The sequence below is a fragment of the Lolium rigidum genome, chromosome 1 (assembly GCF_022539505.1).
Source record: "Lolium rigidum isolate FL_2022 chromosome 1, APGP_CSIRO_Lrig_0.1, whole genome shotgun sequence".
NCBI classification, from domain to species: domain Eukaryota; kingdom Viridiplantae; phylum Streptophyta; class Magnoliopsida; order Poales; family Poaceae; genus Lolium; species Lolium rigidum.
Window position 1 is genome coordinate 3029227 of NC_061508.1, and position 19685 is coordinate 3048911.

The window sequence follows — 19685 nt, forward strand, 5'->3', positions numbered from 1 at the left end:
TGTGTATGTGCGTGTGGAGTTTGTTGTGTACTACCTCTGACCTGAATTAATCGACGCGGGATACTACTAACCCCTGTGTACTTTGTGCTTGAGCCCGCGTCGATCTAATCCGAACGGAGGGAGTAGGTGCGTACGTGTGTTAGTGGCCAGTGTGGTGGCCGGGTCCTGCGTGCGTGTGCTAGTGTGCGTGTACCTGGCTATATAAGCCTCCCTTTATTGCTTGTTGAAAGTTGAGCCGAAGAGGAATAAGAGTAGGGTGTATGTGCGCCCACGGCGGCGTTCGTGCGCCGGCCGGAAAAGCTCTATGTCTCCACTCCATCGTCTCCCTCGGTTCGTTGGTGCGAGTGAGGAAGAGAGAGGACAGCGGCGTTTATCGCCGAAGGGCTGGTTCGGCGTGTGTTGCCGAGGCCAGCCCCAACAAGCTTTGCTGAGTGTAACATTCGGCCAAAGCTTTGGCGAGCTTTATTGCCATAATAAGCTAAGTATTTTTGATACAGAACAAAGAACTGGTTTCCTGCAGTGATGCCGAACCTTCCCTCAAAGACGTAATGTATATATACACCGGCCGTCACGTTCGGCCGTTTTCCACACGTCGGTCTCGATCAAGCACCCCGCGCGCGCCGCCGGCCGGAACGGAAGACAGCACGTCAAATCTAATCTACTCACGCACGCACGTAGACGTAGGTGCGAGGAATCATCGGAGGACGGACATCTTCCTCGCCAGGTACACGTAGTTTGACTAATCAATCGTCCATCGCTTTCGTCTTCCCGGCCGGCAGCTACCTGGTCGCCGTGCGCAAATTCTACCGCTTTTCCGCGGCCGCGCTAGTTGTTCGCTGTCGCCGCCGCCGCCGCCTCCTCACCGCGACGTCTCGCTCCACGACCACGGCGACGGAGTGCCGACCACGGCCGCGGCGGCGGCAGAGGGGCCTGACACCGGTATGCCCATGGCCACACGGCACCACCCCGGCTGCGCGGGCGGGGCTGCGCGGACGACCTCGACGTCCCCGATGACGCGCACGGCGAGGTGGACGACCCCGTGCCCGGCCCCGTAGTTGCGGGGGCAGCGGAGCGAGTAGCTGAGCCTGCGCAGCGCGCGGGGCGGGCGGAGGCCGTCGAGGACGTCGGCGGCCGGGACGCGGCACCAGCCCAGCGGCGTGTCGCCCCCGGCCACGAGCCGCCGCGCGCAGCCCGACTCCGAGAACAGCGCCACGCGCACGTCGTCGCGGCCCTCCAGGAACCCCGCGCCCACGGGCACCACGAGGCGCGCGTCGCCGTCCCACGAGTGCTGGCCACCCCCGGACGAGCACGATGCCACGTCCGTGCTGGAGCAGTCGGCGGACGTCGATACCGCCACGTAGGGCCGCAGCCGGCGTGGCAGCGGCGAGTAGGACGGGGGCAGGCGGAGCGACTCCGCTGACAGCACGGTCACCTCCAGCGCCAAGCCTCCTAGCTCTTCTTCTTCCCCGGCGCCGTTCTTGGAGAACGAGGTGAACCAGGACGACGACATCGTGCGCGTTCTAGCTCACGGCAGAAAGGTGGTGAGGTGATCTCCGTCGATCGGCGACGTACGGTGGCGGCGGGGGGAATGGAGCCGGTCGCCCGCGCGTTTATATCCATGCGCGGGTTTGAATGATTCCTCGGGAGGAATTGAGCGAGGAAGGAGGCAAGAGGACAGGGAGGAGAAGACGCAGTAGCTTCTCGCATGGAGCGCGCGAAACCGCAGAGAAGGCGGTTGGCGCGAAACCTTTTGCTTTCAGACCAGCTTGTTGCCCGGCCCGCTTGGCGCGCGCTTCGTGGCACCTTCGCGCTGCCGACGTGGAAGAGCCCGTCCGTGGTCTGCGTCCCAGATCAGTTTTTTAAACCAAAAAAGTGAGAATTCCAAACACAAACAAGATTATTTGCAGTGACGAATCCTCGTGGAATTTGGAAAAGGGGGGTACGTGACTTTCCTGGTACTCAGACGGCATAGTGGTTAACTGGTTACTGCTCCAAGAACACCCTCAATAGACGCGACGGGTCAAAAGTAGCTAGTTTCTACGCCCCATTAAAAAAACTAGTTTCTAGGCGAATTCCTGGAATTTATCACGGCGACTTTAGAGAGATTGTTTCTAATTTGTTGTCTATGAAGGTAAAATATGATGAAGATCTCGCGCTTCTATTGTTGTCTCACTGCCTAGTTTACAAATTATCGGGGCACAATAATATTAATTTGTGATTCACTAACTAAGTTTACGAGCCTCTCCAGCTGACAAGGACGGAGCTTTTTTTTTGAAATTATATATATTAGGTCGGCAAGCCCGCCTCATTAAAAACCTTCCAGTCCCTTACGGTACCCTGGAAGGAAAAGAGTGCGTCCAGAAAACTTGCCGCCTCACAAAGGTTACAGAATTGTTACATCATGAAGGAGGGGTTGGAGAAGAAAACTAGGGGGTTCATCGACCCAGGTACAAGAAATTCTAGACCTAAAGCAATGCCTAGCAATATCATGAGCCACAATGTTTGTCTCCCTCCTACAATGAACAAATTCTACCATACCAATACTACCTGCGCACTCCAAAATCTCCGCATAAATAGCAGTTGCATCATTCCATATCCGTTCAGTACCTGTGCATAGTTGGATCACTTCCAACGAGTCCGATTCGGATTGGACCGAAGTGTATCCGAGGTCTCTTGCCAACTTCAGCCCGTGACACACAGCCAAAGCTTCCGCCATGCTCGCCGACGGAACATGGGGGATGAAAGTAGCTCCTGCTGCCAGGAATACACCCTGGCTATCACGGATCACAGCCCCCGTCGCACCAGATTCCTCACTTTCTATAAAAGTTGCATCGGTGTTTACCTTCACATAATTGTTTCTTGGCTTCAGCCAGGTAACTCTATCATGGGCCCCTCCTGAACCTTTTATGCGTTCATTGTTCGCTGTAATTGAACGAATAGAAGTAATACATTTCATTATAGGCGGAACTTGCTCACCATGCGATCTTGTTCTTCTCAACCACCCAGATATACCAAGAAGATACCGCTACTAATTCTCTCATATGAATAGACTCGAAACCAGGAACGGTCTGATTACTCTTATTAAGCAGAAAAGCCAACACTTCCGAACCAGAAGATCCATTCAGCTTGGCATTCTGTATCAAATCAGTAATACCCAGGCCACTCCAAATTAATTCCGCCTCAGGACAATTGAACAACATATGTAGAAAGTCTTCCTCCGCCGCTTTACAGATTGGACAAATGCCATCAGTACCTATATGTCTTTTAAATAAAACGGATTTAAGTGGTATTAGCCCATGTAGGATTCTCCAACAGTAAATTTTCACTTTGGCCGGAACCTGCAACTTCCAGAGTAAACCCCAGATTTGGCTGTCAAGAGGGGTACCAGCAATAAGGGATCTGCATGTCACACCATTGAACTGATGGCGCCATTCCACATGGTATGCCGATTTCACAGAAAATCTCCCAGTTCTTGTCCCATGCCATGCTAAAAAATCGTCAAACCCATCTACATTCAGAGGGATCTGCAGTATTCTATTGACATCAATTTGGTGGAAATTTGATTGAAGAAGCTCCACATCCCACTGGCCCGAGATAGGATCAATGAGCTCGGCCACTTTTGTGAGAATACATTGATCCCTTGGCGTCATCAACTTTCTGTTGGGGCTTGTTGGAATCCAGGGGTCCCTCCAAATGTCAATAGCTACACCACTTCCCACTCTCCAGATGCATCCCCTTTTATATGTTTGAATCCCTGTACAGATACTTTGCCATGTGATTTTTTTTTCTAAACAACCCTTTGGTAATATGTAGATTTGACACCCTTTGGCAAAGGACGGAGCTAGCAGGGGGCTGGCTAGGATCATGGCCGACCTATGGTGATTTTTTTTTCTAAACAACCCTTTGGTAATATGTAGATTTGACACTAAACTGCCTAGATTTACTTATATGGTCCCCTCTAAGAAATTTTACATGCAATTGGCCCTCCTGGTGTAACTTTTCTAGCTCCGTCCCTGCCAGCAGAGCAAAAAAGATGAAAACTATGGTTCGGTCTGAGGGGTTGTCATCTAAGACAGAAGTAATGCAGGTTCGAGACGGACCTGAGCAAAGAAACACCTACAACTACAACAGAGATAATAGAAAGACCGACAGAGGTCGCTCAAAGTCCAAGGGATGAGACAAATTCTGCAGATATTTAAAAGTTCTAATCACAATATTGATGATTCTTGGAAGCTGCAGAATAAGGCGGAAAGAAACGGTACTTAATAAATGAAAAACAAATCCGATGTTGATGGTAAGGTTGTTGTTATTTCCAGTGATAATTCTAATAGTGAATCCCTAGCTATTTTTCTTGCATGCGTGATGATGAATGGATACTTGACACTGCATTTTCGTTTCATATTTGTTGTAACAAAGATTGGTTCAGTTCATATGAGTCTGTGAAGACTGAAGATTTTGTGCTTGTGGGGAATGACAACCCTTGTCATATTGTTGGCGTTGGTTCTATTCAGGTAAGGACACGCGATGAAACACATACCAACCATGGCCAGAAATTTGATCTCTCTCAATACCCTTGATGTTGATGGTACAAGTACGTCGGCAGACATAGACTCTAAAGGTATCAAAAGTTTCTATAATTCACATGATATGTCATATTAATTATGTAAAGTTATTTATTATCAGAGGTATCACTTTGCCTGGTATTGTTGATGAACCTCGTAAAATTAATATGTGGCATATGCGTCTTGGACATATGAGTGAACATGGTATGGTAGAGTTGCATAACAGAAACCTGCTAGATGGCTGCAATTTGAGTAAGTTGGAGTTCTATGAGCTCTGTATTTTTGGTAAGCATAAGAGAGTTAAATTCAATGCTTTTTTCATACCACTAAACGAATTTTAGATTATGTGCATGTTGATATGTGAGAACTTATCCGTGAGACTTCTCTTAATTGGTGGTGCAAATTATATGCTTGCTATTTTTGATAATTGCTCCAAAAAAAATTGTGGAATTTCTTTCTGAAACATAAATTTGATGCTTTTGATGCTTTTAGAAAGTGGAAAGTTATGGTAGAGAAGCAATCTGATAAGGAGGCTGAATTACTTTGTACTGACAATGGCATAGAATTTTGTTCTAGTGTTTTAATGATTTTTTGAAGCAACGAAGGCATTGTGGGGCACAACACCATGGTGTACACTCCTCAACATAATGTTGTGGCTGAGTGGATGAATAGAACCAACATCTCCAAGGATCGATGTATGTTATCCAATGCTGGTATGGACGGACGTTTTCGGGCTGAAGCTTCCTGCACCGACCGTTACTTGATAAACATGTCACCTTTCATTATGCTTGATAAGGAAACTCCCATTGAGGTATGGTTTGGTTCACTTGCTGGTTATTCACGGTTAAGAGTTTTCAGTTGCATTCCTTATGCACATGTTGATAATGGAAAGTTAGAGCCTAGAGCTGTTAAGTGTGTGTTCCTTAGTTATATATGGTTCAGGAGTTAAGGCTTATAAGTTATGGAATCCTGAAACTAAGAAGGAATGATGTTCTTAATGAGGCTATTATGTGTAATGATAGTCCATCTACGATGTTTTTGATGCTATTGATTTTTTTGATGTTTCTAATAATGAGCAACTCAAGATTACCATGCAGGTGAAGCAGGTGGAGGAGAAAGGATATGAAGTTGCTGAAAATGATAACACTGGTGTTCAACACTCATCGCATGTTTTACAGCAAACAAATAATTTCATTGATGCTGATAGACCGAGAAATAACAAAAGGTCCACGTCCTCATTTAATTGAATAGTGTAATCTTGTTCATTATGTTTTGAGTTGTGCTAAATAGGTGGAGCACGATTATGAACCTGCTGCATGTACTGAAGCTGGTGCATCTGTTGACTGCGAGAAGTGGATTTCTGCTATGTAAGAGGAGATGAAATCACTTGATAAAAATTGCACATGCAATGTTGTGCGAATTCCTAAACAAAAGAAGGCCGCCCGCTATAAGTCGGTATTCAAAAGAAAGGAAGGTGTGTTTCCTAATGAGTCTCCAAGGTTTGAGTCAAGGTTAGTAGCAAAAGGGTTTAGCCAAAATCAAGGTATTGATTATAATGATGTATTCTCTCTGATTGTGAAGCATGATTTCATTAGTGCATTCTTTGATATTCTTGCTATGCAAGATCTTGATTTTGAGCAGCTAGATGTAAAGACTGTTTTTCTGCTTGGAGAATTAGAGGAGGAGATATACATGGATCGATCTGAAGGTTATGTTGTGCCTAGTAAGGAGGATCTTGTGTGCAAATTAAAGAGGTCCCTTTATGTTTGATGTATGCCATGGATCTTCTATGCAATGTCCTAGTACTGATAAAATATTGAGTATATATCACGAGTTCCATATGTTTGTGTTGTTGGTTCATTGATGTATGCCATGGTTTATCCTCGTCCTGATTTTCATATGCTATAAGTTTGGTCAATCAATACATGGCTAATCCTGGTAAAGAATATTGGAAAGTTGTTCAGTGTGGCACATCTAAACCTTTCTTGAAGTTTGACTAGACCGATGAGGGACTCGCTGGCTATGTGGATTCAGATTTTTCTACCGACTTGGATAAGCAGAGGTTCCTCAAAAGTTATGTGTTCATTGTTGGTAGATGTGTTGTGAGTTGGAAGGCAATGTTACAACCAGGTGTTGGTAAATCTACAACTAAGGTAGAATACATGTCGATTGCTGAAGCTTTCAAAGATTCTCTTTGGTTGAAAGGTTTGTATACTGAGCTTTATGAAGATGATTCTTGCATTAATTTTTTTTGACACTCAAAGTGCCATATGTTACATGAGAGGATGAAGTACATTGATGTCAAGTACCATTATGTTTGCGACATCATTGCACAAGGTAAACTGAAGGTATGCAAGGTTAGTACTCATGATAATACTGCAAAATATGATGACAAAGTCAGTTCATGTTGCCAAGTTTGAGCTTTGCTCGAGTTTGGTTGGTATAGCTATTTAGACCAAGTGTGTTGGCTCCAACAATTGTTTTCTTTGTTTTTCAGGTGATTGTTAAAGTTCATGCTACAAGAAGGAATTTGTCTCAAGGTGGAGTTCGTTATATCGTGATCCAAATTCATAAGAAGGCTCAATTTTGATGAGCAGAATTTCCCTTCCCCGCACTCTTGCAGGGGAGACGCGAGGTCTCCTTGGCCATCGGTGATTCCGATGGTGGCACGCTTTCCCGGATGGCGATGACGTGGCTCCTTTGCTGTGGGGCGGCGCAGTGGCTCGTGGAAGTGGCCGTCTAGCACAAATCTAGGCCCTTCGGGCCCCATCTAGGACTGGGTGGGCCGGGGCCGAGCGTGTCTATGTTGTCTCCGGTGGACGGAGGGGCGGCTCGAGCTGGGGTGGTGGGTTGGCGACACAGTGTGCTACAGCGTGGTGACGAGAGGGTCGCAAGCCCACCTTGGGCTCGGCCAGGCTAGGTGGGCATGGATTGGTCATGTCCCTGCGTCCGGGCAGTTACCGTCAATGGTGGTGGAGGCGGTTCCCTCCCACGTGGCCGCTGCCCTGCCGCTTCTTGCTCCTGGCTAGCCCTTCTCGATCTTGTTGCTCTTGTTTTGATGGTCATGTTGATACACATTGGTGACTGCAAGGCCGTGGTGGCACGCCTTGGTGGGCGTCGAGTTTGGTGGAGCAGGATGGAACGTCCGGGGCATGGATTTAGGGGTCGGGAGATATCCTTGTTGGTTTGGCTAACACTGACATGGTGATGCCCACATGAGCCACCCTTCCTTCCTGGAGGGCGTCGGGTGTACCCCATCCCCTCGCTCCTCCGCGTACCGAGGGAAACTCTAGGACCAGTCCAGGCAGCAGCGTCGTCGTCACATTCCTTCCTAAAGGTGTTGCTTGGTACACGGTGCATCGGAATGCTAAGAGCATGGTGGGAATTCTCTGAAGGGCGTAGCGGTTAACTGATATCTTCATTTTCGCCGGTCCGATGTTGTTAACATTAGTTTCTCTTTTCTTTCTCTTTTGCTTTCTTTTTTCTTTCTCTTTTGTTTTCTTTGGGCTTCACTTGCGGTGAGGCCTAGTAGTTGTACCGTGTAATTGCTATATTAAATTATTAAATATATTAGGCGAAAGCCTATTTTGAAAAGGAAGAGTCAATGCAATATTCAGGCGTACGAGAGCATACCAATGTTTGTGCGTGCCAGAGGAGTGGCGGATCCGCCGCTGATCTGGGTCAGTGTAGCTTGCTGTACAGCTGGGGTTCGCAAGAAAGGTGTATCACGGTTGCAAGGTGCATCTGGAATCTGCACTTGTGATAATGGGCATCGCAATCCATGCGGCGTTGAACAACGAGGTGGAGCCGCCGGCAACACGGCAGCAGCTGCGGCGACAAAGCAGACATATACTTGCGTTTTGATTGAAGAGCAGTGCTGCATTTTGGTATGTGAAAAAACACATTATGTAGATTATCATCTTGCAGACAACTAGAACTGCAGTACATTTTCGTGCCGACAAAAAAGTAGTATAAATTAGATCTTCCAGAGTAGTATAGTATATGCATGTCTGGCATCTTCCCTTCCTCCTCTCCAAGGAACATCTAATACAGAATTTCAAATAAACTAATTACAACCTGCAGAAACTTCTCGTCTGCTCCCAGCAACTTGGGAGTAGTACTAACAGTCTACTATCGTGTCTCAGTTAATTCATTTGCGCTGTTGCTCCGCATCACATCTTCTGTTTTCACTGAACAACATTCCCAGTTTGGACAGCAACAGAAGATAGGCCAAGCAATGGCAGGCAACACAAAAAACACTGGCTACATTTAGCTGAAGATTGCAAATGTTTCACTTGAAAAGAGGACATGTTTTCATTAGCTGAAGAGACTGCAACCTCGGATCAGCCATCCAGGGGACATTGATCTCCACCCTGACTTTTCAGCTGCGCCTGTAAATAGAAGAGAAACTGTAAGCCACAAGAAAGGCCATTACCTGAACCATGTCTTTGCAGAGTTGTAAAGGCCGAAAAACAGGATATGGCACACCACATGTTTGCAGAGTTTCCAAGGATGGGGTTTCAGGACGGAAAAAATAACATGGCAATCACATAATCGAAAAAAAACAGGTGGAATAAGAACTGGAGGTCTGAACATTAAGAGATTATTATGGCACACCAGAGCAATTGCATCTTCGTGGCATGCAAAGGGCAATGAAAGGGACATGGAAACCATTCTTCAGGTTTCCAGCTCCACGAAATAGATGGCAGATAAGAGTATGTATCTTACCAAATCACAGGTTATCTCTTAAGTGCAGATCTTGGCAAAGCACATGTTATCTTTTAAGTGCAAATGTTGGTAAAACACAGGTTATCTTCTTTTTTTTTTTTTGAAAAGAGGAATCCCCAGCCTCTGCGCAGGTTATTCTTTCAAGTGCAAATCTTACCAAACCACAGGTTACCAAATAAAACAACCAGCTGCACAACCAACCAACCAACAGCAATATCAGCAATATATATTACTTATCCAGAAACACGGCAGGACATGTACAATACTTAGAATCGTTTGAAACAAACGGGAAACAAACGCAAATCATCCCATCATCCTACTCTCGGCTATCTCCTGTCTGATCTCAAAAAAAAAGGAAGGGTCCTTCTTGCTTCTTTTATACTAGCACAAAGCTTCCTGTGGTATCTGTGCATAGCTAAACCGGCAAGATGATGCCACGATTTGTGACAGCAAAGACGCAAAACTGTTGCCAGTTTACTAAGCCGGATTTAACCATGTATGAGCAACAGAATACATGGGATGATGGGATAGCATCAATCAATACTGACAAGCTCGGTTATAAACTTACGAATAAATAATGACTGGCAAGCACATCTAAAACTGAACTTAAAGCGTACATATAAACATCAACTTATTTATCTGATTCACTGTCCAATTCTCCCGCAAAAAAAAAGCCTCACTGTCTTATTGCCAACATCTACGGAATTCTGCTAGTATTTCTATATAAGAACACTGTACACAATTAGGAAACTACTGGTACTACTTCTATGATCTGGAGGTTGCTTCGAACAAGGAAATTTCACACTATTGTACACCTAGGGGAATAAACAAAATGAGGCCAATTTCTACACATCTATCCATGCATGCATCATTCAAGTTTAAACAGAATGACGATTTCGAGTTTAGGCATATTGACAAATTTCTACACGCTAGCCATACAAGCAAACACTAGTGACTAGCCTGACAAATTTCTACACGCTATTCATACAAGCATCCATCCATTAACTACAAATTCTGGATCAACACACTAACCATCCAATAAAACAAAATTAGGGTCTAAATTGTCAGTCTTCATGACCACCCTGTCGAACAAACGTCATGTTCTACCATCTTCCAAAGAATACACGAGGGAGAGGTTGCGGGGGAAAAGCAACCTTCCAAGTGTCTAGTGAATTCAGGCAAACAAACATCAGCATAACTCTGTGAGCCTAGCTTGAGCTTATGGCTTGCAATGCAGTAGGTACAAATAAGTAAGAGATCCCTTTTCACAAAAACAAAAAACTAAGAGATCCCTGCCAGAAATTTTAGTGCTGTCTATTGCTATCGCCCATCATTTTCTGTATACCACGAAAGGTTCTGAATGCTCTAGTTGATTTGCAGAAAACTTATTTAATTTTGCTATCTCTTATTGCTGTTTCCGTCCTTCATCCAAGTCCATTCAAAAAAGAATTTACCAACTCCCAAATTTCTATTGAGGCAAGTGCAGTGGATAGCCATAGCATGACTGTATAGACTATTCATATGATCAAGACATCTACCTTATTTCAAATATAACAGCAGGAGTGGTTCTCTCAAATGAAGGAAAAACTATATGGGGGGTAGTTTGTGTAAATTAGAAGTTGTCCAGTGGATCAATACAGATAGATGCAATCAGTGCGAATTTTCATAGTCATAATAATGGTAGACATAAACAAAAGAAACACATTTGTTCATACCTGAGGTCACATAAACAATGATTATGCTACAAACTCGCCATAGACGACTTGACAGCACCCAAGATCCTGAAATAATGGTAGGCCAAAGAAGAATGGTCACCATCCAAGCCAACACGGTGGTGTCGGTTGCTCCCGGTAAGATTGTTACATGGGCTGCCCCCAATCACCAAGTCAAACCCGCCAAATCTGCTAACGAGTGATGCAATTCTATCATTACTGAGCGACTTCACATCAGCAATCTCAATCAATGTGCCTGTCTGAGTCTGGTCCCACCAACCCCTCAAAATCCTCCTGTTAACTTCGCTTATCTCAACAGATACGACTGTTTTCATCTGGATCCCAAGTCGGTGCAGAGCAACCTCTCCTCCAATACCGCTAAATAAGGACAATACAGTTACACCATTGGGAAACATGTTTCTGAGAACTGAAAGGTGGTAAGCAACTGTATCAACTTGGAATGAGTTGCCGAGAGCTTTGTACCTCTCTGTCCTGCCAACTCCTCTAGTATGGTCTTTAGGGAAACCAAGTAAATATTCATACTCATCAGGCTCCAACGAAGCAACTTTGTTCTTTCCAACCCAGATAAGATTCCATTTTTTACACTCTTTCATGACATAGTGAACATCTGTAGCCGGCGGATTGTCTGATCTTGCAAGAACACACTGAATCCGTTGTGTCAGTGTTGTAGTTCCAACACAAGTCAGCAGGCAGTTGAGCTGCCTCCTTTGATCCCAGGAAGGCCACCACTTCTTGTAATGAGGAAAGGCCTCAAATATGGTCTTTGGAGGGATGGGATGGATAGGAGATCTGTTATCAATTGGCAAATTATGTATGTATCCTCGTTTTCTCGCAGTTGCACACAAATACTTCGAGTCTACAAACTCTGGTTGAATGTCATACAAATTTCGTGAGATGGTTTGGCATACACCTTTGGGAGCTAGGGCCACATTTTCAAAGAAAAAAGGCCGTCCGGTAGCTTGTTCAGGAAGCACTCTGATAAGTGTTCGCATGTCACCAGGAAGGTTAAATCCAGCCATTGGCTTTGGGAGAGGCATTGCTTGGCCAAGGCTACCATCCAAGGGGGGGCGATTGGCTTGTGCTCCAACTCCATACCGCTTTCTCTTTTTCTTTCTCTCATCCATCAATCTTGCTTTTCTTCCCTCTCCAACAGAACCTAAAGAATCTATCCATAACCTACCAAACATGCATTGACTCGAGTGTCTATAAATTAGATTAAAAGAGTGAAGCAATTTTCCTATTCAAATGTACAATCAAACCACCAAATACCTCATGGCCAGAGAAGTTCCTAGAATTATAATCTCCTGCATACTGTGATGCAGAGACTGAATCAAGTAATACAAAAAGATCAGCATTGGCACCTAGAAAAATGTAACCAGAGATATACAACATAAGGCACATATTCCGATAAACCATGATCGCACCTATCTACAAAAGGGGGGCATACCACATCTTGTAATGGCCACATTGGTTTCATCTTCGGAAATCCCATCTCTAGTAATAAATTTATCTTCTTGTCCTTCTCTGATAACTCTTGCAGAAAATCCTGCACAAAAGCACAACCAAAGCCTAGATTAGAAAATACACTTTCTACATCTCACTGGCTTCTTAATGCCAACCGAACTCTGCTGATCGAATATACAACTGCATAGTGATTAGCGACATCTACAGAGAACGAGACAAAATAAGAGGGACTAGAGCTAATCAATGATCAAGAAATGAATAGCACTAACTAGCCAATAAACTAGAGAGAGAAAAGCCGACCGAGAAAATGAGATCATTAAGGAACTCAGTTTTTTTCTCCGGTGTTATTCGAGAAGGACATTAATACAAGAGTTGCAAATGCTCGTATTAATCAATGCAAATTGGTGGTTTTTACAAATGCAAATGCTTTTTCATGCTGCTTTCGTCAAAAAGTTAAAAACTGATGGTTTTGGAAGAAAATCGGTGTATCCTCATGAGAAGACTGATGACAATGTTCCCAGGCCACCCTATTTCAGGTTCATTGCCTTGCTAGCATACAAGAAATTTCTGCTGAGCAGGTGTATTAGAGATCAAACACTCCATGCTCTTTCCCTACTTGTTGTTTTCAGTCATTACATGTATCTAGACATTAATAGGATTGAACCACACAATGTTCTCGCCACTCATTCTATTTGCATACCTTGTGGGCCGATCTATTTAGACACACTTGTAAGAAAATCGTATCGCATATTTTAAATTCTGGCATTTCTATATTAGTGACTCTGTGTATGCACTTCTAGAGGAACATTTATGGATCGAATACTTCATTTTTTTATTTTTTGGCTCTAACAGGTAGATGTGTCTCTTCTTGAGGTTAGTCTTGGAGGGAAGTTTGATACCACTAGTGTGGTATGTGATGTCCTTTTTCAGTAATAGGATCATTTTCTGTAACAGAAAGTCAAAAGAAGAATCTTGAACCTTTTTGTAGACAATGTCAGTTAAGCCATGAATCCTCATTTTTGTAATTCAAAATAAGAATCTTAAACTATGCACAATGCCTTCATCAAAACCATAAACAAGCAGGACAATAATACACTTGCTACTATTCTCCAGTTTGTTTGATTATTCTGTGGGAGGTATTGGTATAGTGCCACTTCCTAAAACGATACACTTTTACATGACAAACCTTAAACATGATGAGAATTCTATGAAATAAACCAAATATTCAAAATTCACAATGCAATTCTACACCAATGAATGACTGGGAGCAAAAAAAACAAAGGTAAAACAATACATATATTGAGTGCTCAAGGTATGCATGACACTCACTAAGAAGAGGAATCATCGGAGAAGTTGTCAAGGCATGCATCCCAAAGATTTCACATATATGAGCATACATATCATCAAAGAATTCTCAGCTACTGAACTAAAAATAATGCATCATCTACCTTGTCGTCAGAACTATCAGAGTTGGGCTCTCTACCACCAGCATCATCATTGTTATCCCAGTTTTCAAAATCAAGATCATCGTCATCTTCAACAGTTGTGGGGGCGGAACCAGAGGCACAGCAATTACCCACTGCAGCTTCATCACCTAGTGCCTGCATTTCACATGAACAATTGCAATATACGATCATTGCCACCATGCAGCAAGAGAATCATAGGATAAACACAGTAATAAAGCATATTGACAAATACCTTATATGTGAGAAGCAGCTCAAGCAATCTATTTTCATCACTATGCCCTGAAAGCAAAAGCCTCAGTTAGAACAAAAGGTGCAGACACAAATAAGACAAATGAAATGAAACTGATTATTTTTAATATTATTACCAATCTCTGTAATGCCCTTCACGACTATCTCTTTTGGGAAACCCATTCCCATAAATACCTCCACTAAAGAAGTAGACGGTGCTTCCCCATTGGCCCACCGATTAGGATCCTTTAGACAATTGCACGAACAAATATCACACCATGATCATACTAATAACAAATTGTGGCTCTTGTGAAAAATATACAATTTTCTATCTGTGGCTACCTGACGTACCAGTGTGGATGGGCCAGGGGTGTCCAAGTTCCTCAAGACCGGAGACCATGAGGGCTTAGCCTCATCATTGTTAAGCTTCATGCACTAGCCACTTGAACCAAAAGTCCGAACTGATGGAAAGGGCTAGGCAATCCACATATACATTTCACAACACCCCCACTCGCGGTGACGGGAGAAGAGAAAGTCAACACGTGAAAGAAAAAGAGCACACCGAAACAGGGCATCAGCGGTGGCTAAAGAGGGGGGCAACAACAATTTTTAGGCTTAATTGCGAAAACCATGTAAGAGGGGGGCAACAGCAATTTTTAGGCTTAATTGCGAAAACCATGTGAAAGCCTGATCTTCATGCACTAGCCACTTGAACCAAAAGTCCGAACTGATGGAAAGGGCTAGGCAATCCACATATACATTTCACAACACCCCCACTCGCGTGTGACGGGAGAAGAGAAAGTCAACACGTGAAAGAAGAAGAGCACACCGAAACAGGGCATCGCGGTGGCTAAAGAGGGGGCAACAACAATTTTTAGGCATAATTGCGAAAACCATGTGAAAGCCAGGATTTGAACTCGAGACCTGGGGCTCTGATACCATGTTAAGCTTCATGCACTAGCCACTTGAACCAAAAGTCCGAACTGATGGAAAGGGCTAGGCAATCCACATATACATTTCACAACAGTCATCACTTCCCCAACTAAAGTTATCACTGTCATCACTACAGCTAACCCAGTCCTGAGACATGAGTTAAGCACTACTCGGTCAATATTCAAAGTAAACCACAAGAAAAGCAATTAAAAAGAATAAAATAGCATAAGGTAAGAATTTCATTGCGCCATAAGGCCACAACTAGCACAAGATATCGCAATTAAAATCTCTATAACAAAATTAGCACATCAAGGTTCAGTTCTAGAGTTTTCAAGACACATAAAAAAGGAAGAAGAAAAGGCCATCTTTTTGATATTGCACAAACTCCCCTCCACACCTGTCATAACAATACATGAAGCTAATGCCCAAAGAAAAGCATTAGTACAATCAGAAACAGTTCAAATATCCATTTACGGGGATGATGGGGAGGCTGGAGGCATAACAAACCGAAATATGCTACTTTTCAGATGTAAGGAAGAATAGTTCTCTGGGCAGTACAGCAGATTATGCATAACATGGCTATTTTTGGGAGGAAAGTGATCAGGTTGGTAAATATAAGTAGTTGATCAGATTGACCAGGTCCGCCTGTTGTCAGCTGGAATAAGATTAAGCAAACAGGCACTACTGCAGAATGGGTTGATGATTCTTGTATCATATGGATAAACAACAGTAATTTGCGGTCCAGATGAACTGCTCAAATGCATGAGCTCAAGTGCCAGAGAAGCAGGAACTTTTTCATCATATACATAGGTGGGTGTATCACTATAACAGAAACTAGAACCACAGATTCCCCTATTAAGGAGTGTCGCCCTGTTAATGCTATGGCTAATCACAAGAGTATCAACGTGTACACAAACAACACAGGAAACAAGGCACCAAGCCACAGTTCAAACCCCGAAAGAGAAATCAGCACGGCATCATTCAACTATTCTAGGGTCATGTAAAAAAAAACGAGTCCAGAATGCATAAAAAATTAAAACATAGTATATTAGATCGAATGGACCATCAAAAAATATATACAGATGAGAGTGTCCTATGTACAGTAAGGTGTCCAGCTAGTGCTGCGATTTCCCAGCTAGTGCTGCGATTTCACCTATAAAGGTCAGTATTTTGAGAAACTAGTGCGGCATCCAATTTGGTGCAATCCTGATCCATGACCAATGTGTGAAAGTGCAGACAAGGACAAGTAAAACTGATCGCGCGGTATGAGAAAAAGATTAAGAGGCTAACCATCTAACGCAACACGAAGTAGGGAAAATCAACCATTACACCCGGATCCAATTCTAGGACATGGAACAAATCCGCCAAGGGGGGAAAATTACATTTTTCATCGAACAAACCACAAAAACCCCATCAGCAAAACCGAATCGCGCACAGACTGACAAGTCAGGGATAAATCGCATCGGGTTGGAGGGTTCCTACGATTGAGCATTCCGTGGTAAGAACGACGGAATCGGCGAATCGCACGAGAAGTACTCCTAAGAATACCTAACCGCTTTCGCAAAAAAAAAAAGAATACCTAACCGAGATGCAGCTTCTGTCAAAGTAAGTCGGATGGGAGAGGCGCTAACATCGCAGTAGAGGGGCCAAGATAGAGAGCATACCGCCATTGCTGGTCAGAGGACACGCTCCCTGCCGCGAGGTGGACGAGGAGGAGAAGGACACCTCGAGGGAGGAGCGGAAGCAGAGGCGCGGGACAGCGCGACGGGGACGGCGACTGGGACGGGGACGGCGACGGCGTGCTCCTCCTCCTCTCGCTGCGCTGCAGATACACGAGGGTTCTGCGTCTGCTGCGGCGTGTTACGGAGACTGCGCCACTTGGGTTTACGCACAAGCTGGGGAAATGAGCGAGCTTTTGCTCTGTTTTGCCTTGACAGAAGCTTTTGCTCTGTTTGGATGTGCACCTATCCCAGTGAGAAAAGGTGGGAGCAAAGTGAAAAGTGTGGGTAGGTTCCTCCAATAATTTACTACTACCACTTGTTGTTTAATTCGTATGAACATATCTTATAAAAATAATCCTATATATAATAATCTTCTAGTGCGAATCTTCTCTTTCTTAATAGATGGCCCCATTTTGCTGGTCTCACAGTGAGCCACGTCACCGGATTAAAAGTTTTCATCTATCTACTCGGGCAGACTCCTCCGTGAAATGACAACGCTTTTTGTCCTCCCTGCTGCTCTCCACCGCCCCTTGACATGCCCAACGATACGCATCAATTCTCTCCTCTCCACGATCTCCGGGACAGTGGACTCTTCTCATCTTCCCTAGGATCCCCACGAGAAATAACTGCATAGGAATTGATGGAGGAAGTTCAGCCAAAATTTATGTTGTCTTACATCACGCATGTCTCTTCTCCTTCCCTGTATATTATTCTCCTCTTCATATATACCAGCGTATTCAATCCCCATAGGATGAATCCCTTCCCAATCTCAGTCCACACAACCAGAGTAATTCTTCTTCTTCCTCACCATGCACCGGCCGTTGCCTCGCCATCACGGCCATGTTTTCACCAGGTGATCTTCAGATCTTCCATACCCTACCTGCCCATTAGCATTGACAACGGATTTGTTAAAATTGAGAGGATTTTTGACTTACAAGCTAGGCGGATTCCCCACTCCCTTCTATTTCAGCTTATTTTTATTACATCTCTGCAGATTTAGAATTATATTCTTCCTTACTGCGTTCTTGGATTTGTTAAAATTGAGAGGATTTTTGACTTACAAGCTAGGCGGATTCCCCTCTCCCTTCTATTTCAGCTTATTTTTATTACATCTCTGCAGATTTAGAATTATATTCTTCCTTATTGAGTTCTTCAGCTGGGCTCCAAAACTGCAGAGCCAGATAGACTACATGAACTACAGCAAGTATTATCTTCCCATATTTATTTTGGTTTCTCGATGAATATGTCCCTTACAGATTGTGTGGTCACTCATCAGTGCTTACCCTTGCAGTGTGTTCTGACGAACTGCTGGCTAAGAAACAAATATGCTCCAGTTCAGATTTTCTCAACATCAGGTAAATGACTGTTTTGTACGCTACTCAGAAGTTTTACATTTCAGGCAGCCATTGTTTACTAATTGAAACATTATACACAATCCTGCAGATGCTATTACTAGCGCCACCTAACCTATAGTTCCAGTGGGTCAGTTACAACTTAAATCTTCGTTGCATCACTCATGGCTATAGTTTTTCACTGGTACAATATTTGGCATGACAGCAGGTTATTCATAGCACATGCTGATTTCTGTAGTGAGAATGTAAATACGAATGGCCCTTTTTTATTTCTTGAAATTTGAGTAGTCTTTTTCCCTAAGATTGCAGTCTGTTTTTTCCATAGTCCTTATGGTTGTATTGTATCTTCTCATTCCAATAAGAACTTATATCAACACGAACTAAACACATTAATGTTGATTCTTGCAGCAGGTACTATTATAATATTAATGTTATTGTATCAGATCTACATCTACTTATGCTGGATAAACAGATGATGGCAATGGTCCTTCTATAGCAACAAAGCGTTCATGTGTGCCAGTTCGATTTTGTTATGTGACCATGGGTAAACCATATGCTCTGGGAATTGTTTTTAATTATTATCAAGTAACATTCATCCCTTAATGTATTTATGAAATCATAGGAGAATTATTTTGCCCTGCAGATTTGTTTCATAAGACAAAGTTTTTTTTAAGTATTTGGATCACAACTCAAAGATAGTAGAGATCTAATAACATACTTATTTCATTTACAACTGAAAGACATTGAATACCATTAGCTGGCTTGCTTTGCCTTCATAAGTACATTTCAGTTTCATATTTTACTTTTATTTGTACTATGTAATCATTTTCTACAGATCCTGCACTTGCACTAATTCAGATCTTTATATTGGTTTTCGTGTTGTGTTTTATTCCATACAAAAAATCACTTCTAATTTAGGTGGGTGCACAAAATTATTCCCTATGAGGGCATTGATATTTCTTATTTGCATATGTTGGATGTGCATATCCGAGGCACCAATAATATCATCCTCAAAGTGTAATGGGTTGAATAGAGCAAAGCAAACCAACCGATGTAAGATGGTATTTGCATAACTCCGCCGTATTAAAGTTATGATCCTTCTTATAGTGTGGGCTAGATTATTTTCCTAATACAAGTTTCACATGTGCTTCGTCAAATTGCAGGTATGTACTTAGTGCCATGATGGATATGGAGTAGTGGAAGAATCACTTTGGAGAGGGATTAAGTCGATAAGTTGTTGGTTTCATACCCGGTTATTTAAAAAGTGAGCTAATGTGTTTGCATTGTCTTGGTTATCTAACGTGACAGCTTCTCTCTATTAATTCTGCGAGATGTTAGTTTATAATTTAATTGAGATTCTGTAAAACACTTTAATATTAACGTGGAATTGCGAGTCACATTCACTGTTGGCAAACTTAGAGATACATATAAATAAGCATTTTATTCAGTAGAGTAACATATTTCGGAGTCTTCTGTTGTAGCAATGCATTTCCGCAGC

The 19685-nt window shown here is 43.4% G+C and overlaps 1 protein-coding gene, 1 long non-coding RNA gene and 1 pseudogene across 2 annotated transcripts; 1 reads left to right on the forward strand and 2 right to left on the reverse strand.

Annotated features, from left to right (window-relative positions):
- Positions 1 to 797: 797 nt before the first annotated feature.
- Positions 798 to 1510, reverse strand: LOC124703198 (BON1-associated protein 2-like). Its single transcript, XM_047235429.1, has one exon. The coding sequence runs from the start codon at positions 1508 to 1510 to the stop codon at positions 860 to 862; it is 651 nt and encodes a 216-aa protein (XP_047091385.1). The 3' UTR covers positions 798 to 859.
- A 9521-nt stretch (positions 1511 to 11031) lies between these two features.
- LOC124703209 lies at positions 11032 to 14613 on the reverse strand (annotated as a pseudogene).
- Positions 14614 to 18103: 3490 nt separating this feature from the next.
- On the forward strand, positions 18104 to 19573 carry LOC124666221. The gene is made up of 3 exons (XR_006990828.1): positions 18104 to 18190; positions 18279 to 19240; positions 19351 to 19573. It is a non-coding gene; the product is annotated as an uncharacterized LOC124666221 (long non-coding RNA).
- The last annotated feature ends 112 nt before the right edge of the window (positions 19574 to 19685 follow it).

Excerpts from the sequence above, each read along its gene's own strand:
- LOC124703198 (XM_047235429.1), bottom strand. The coding sequence starts at position 1,510 with ATGTCGTCGTCCTGGTTCACCTCGTTCTCCAAGAACGGCGCCGGGGAA.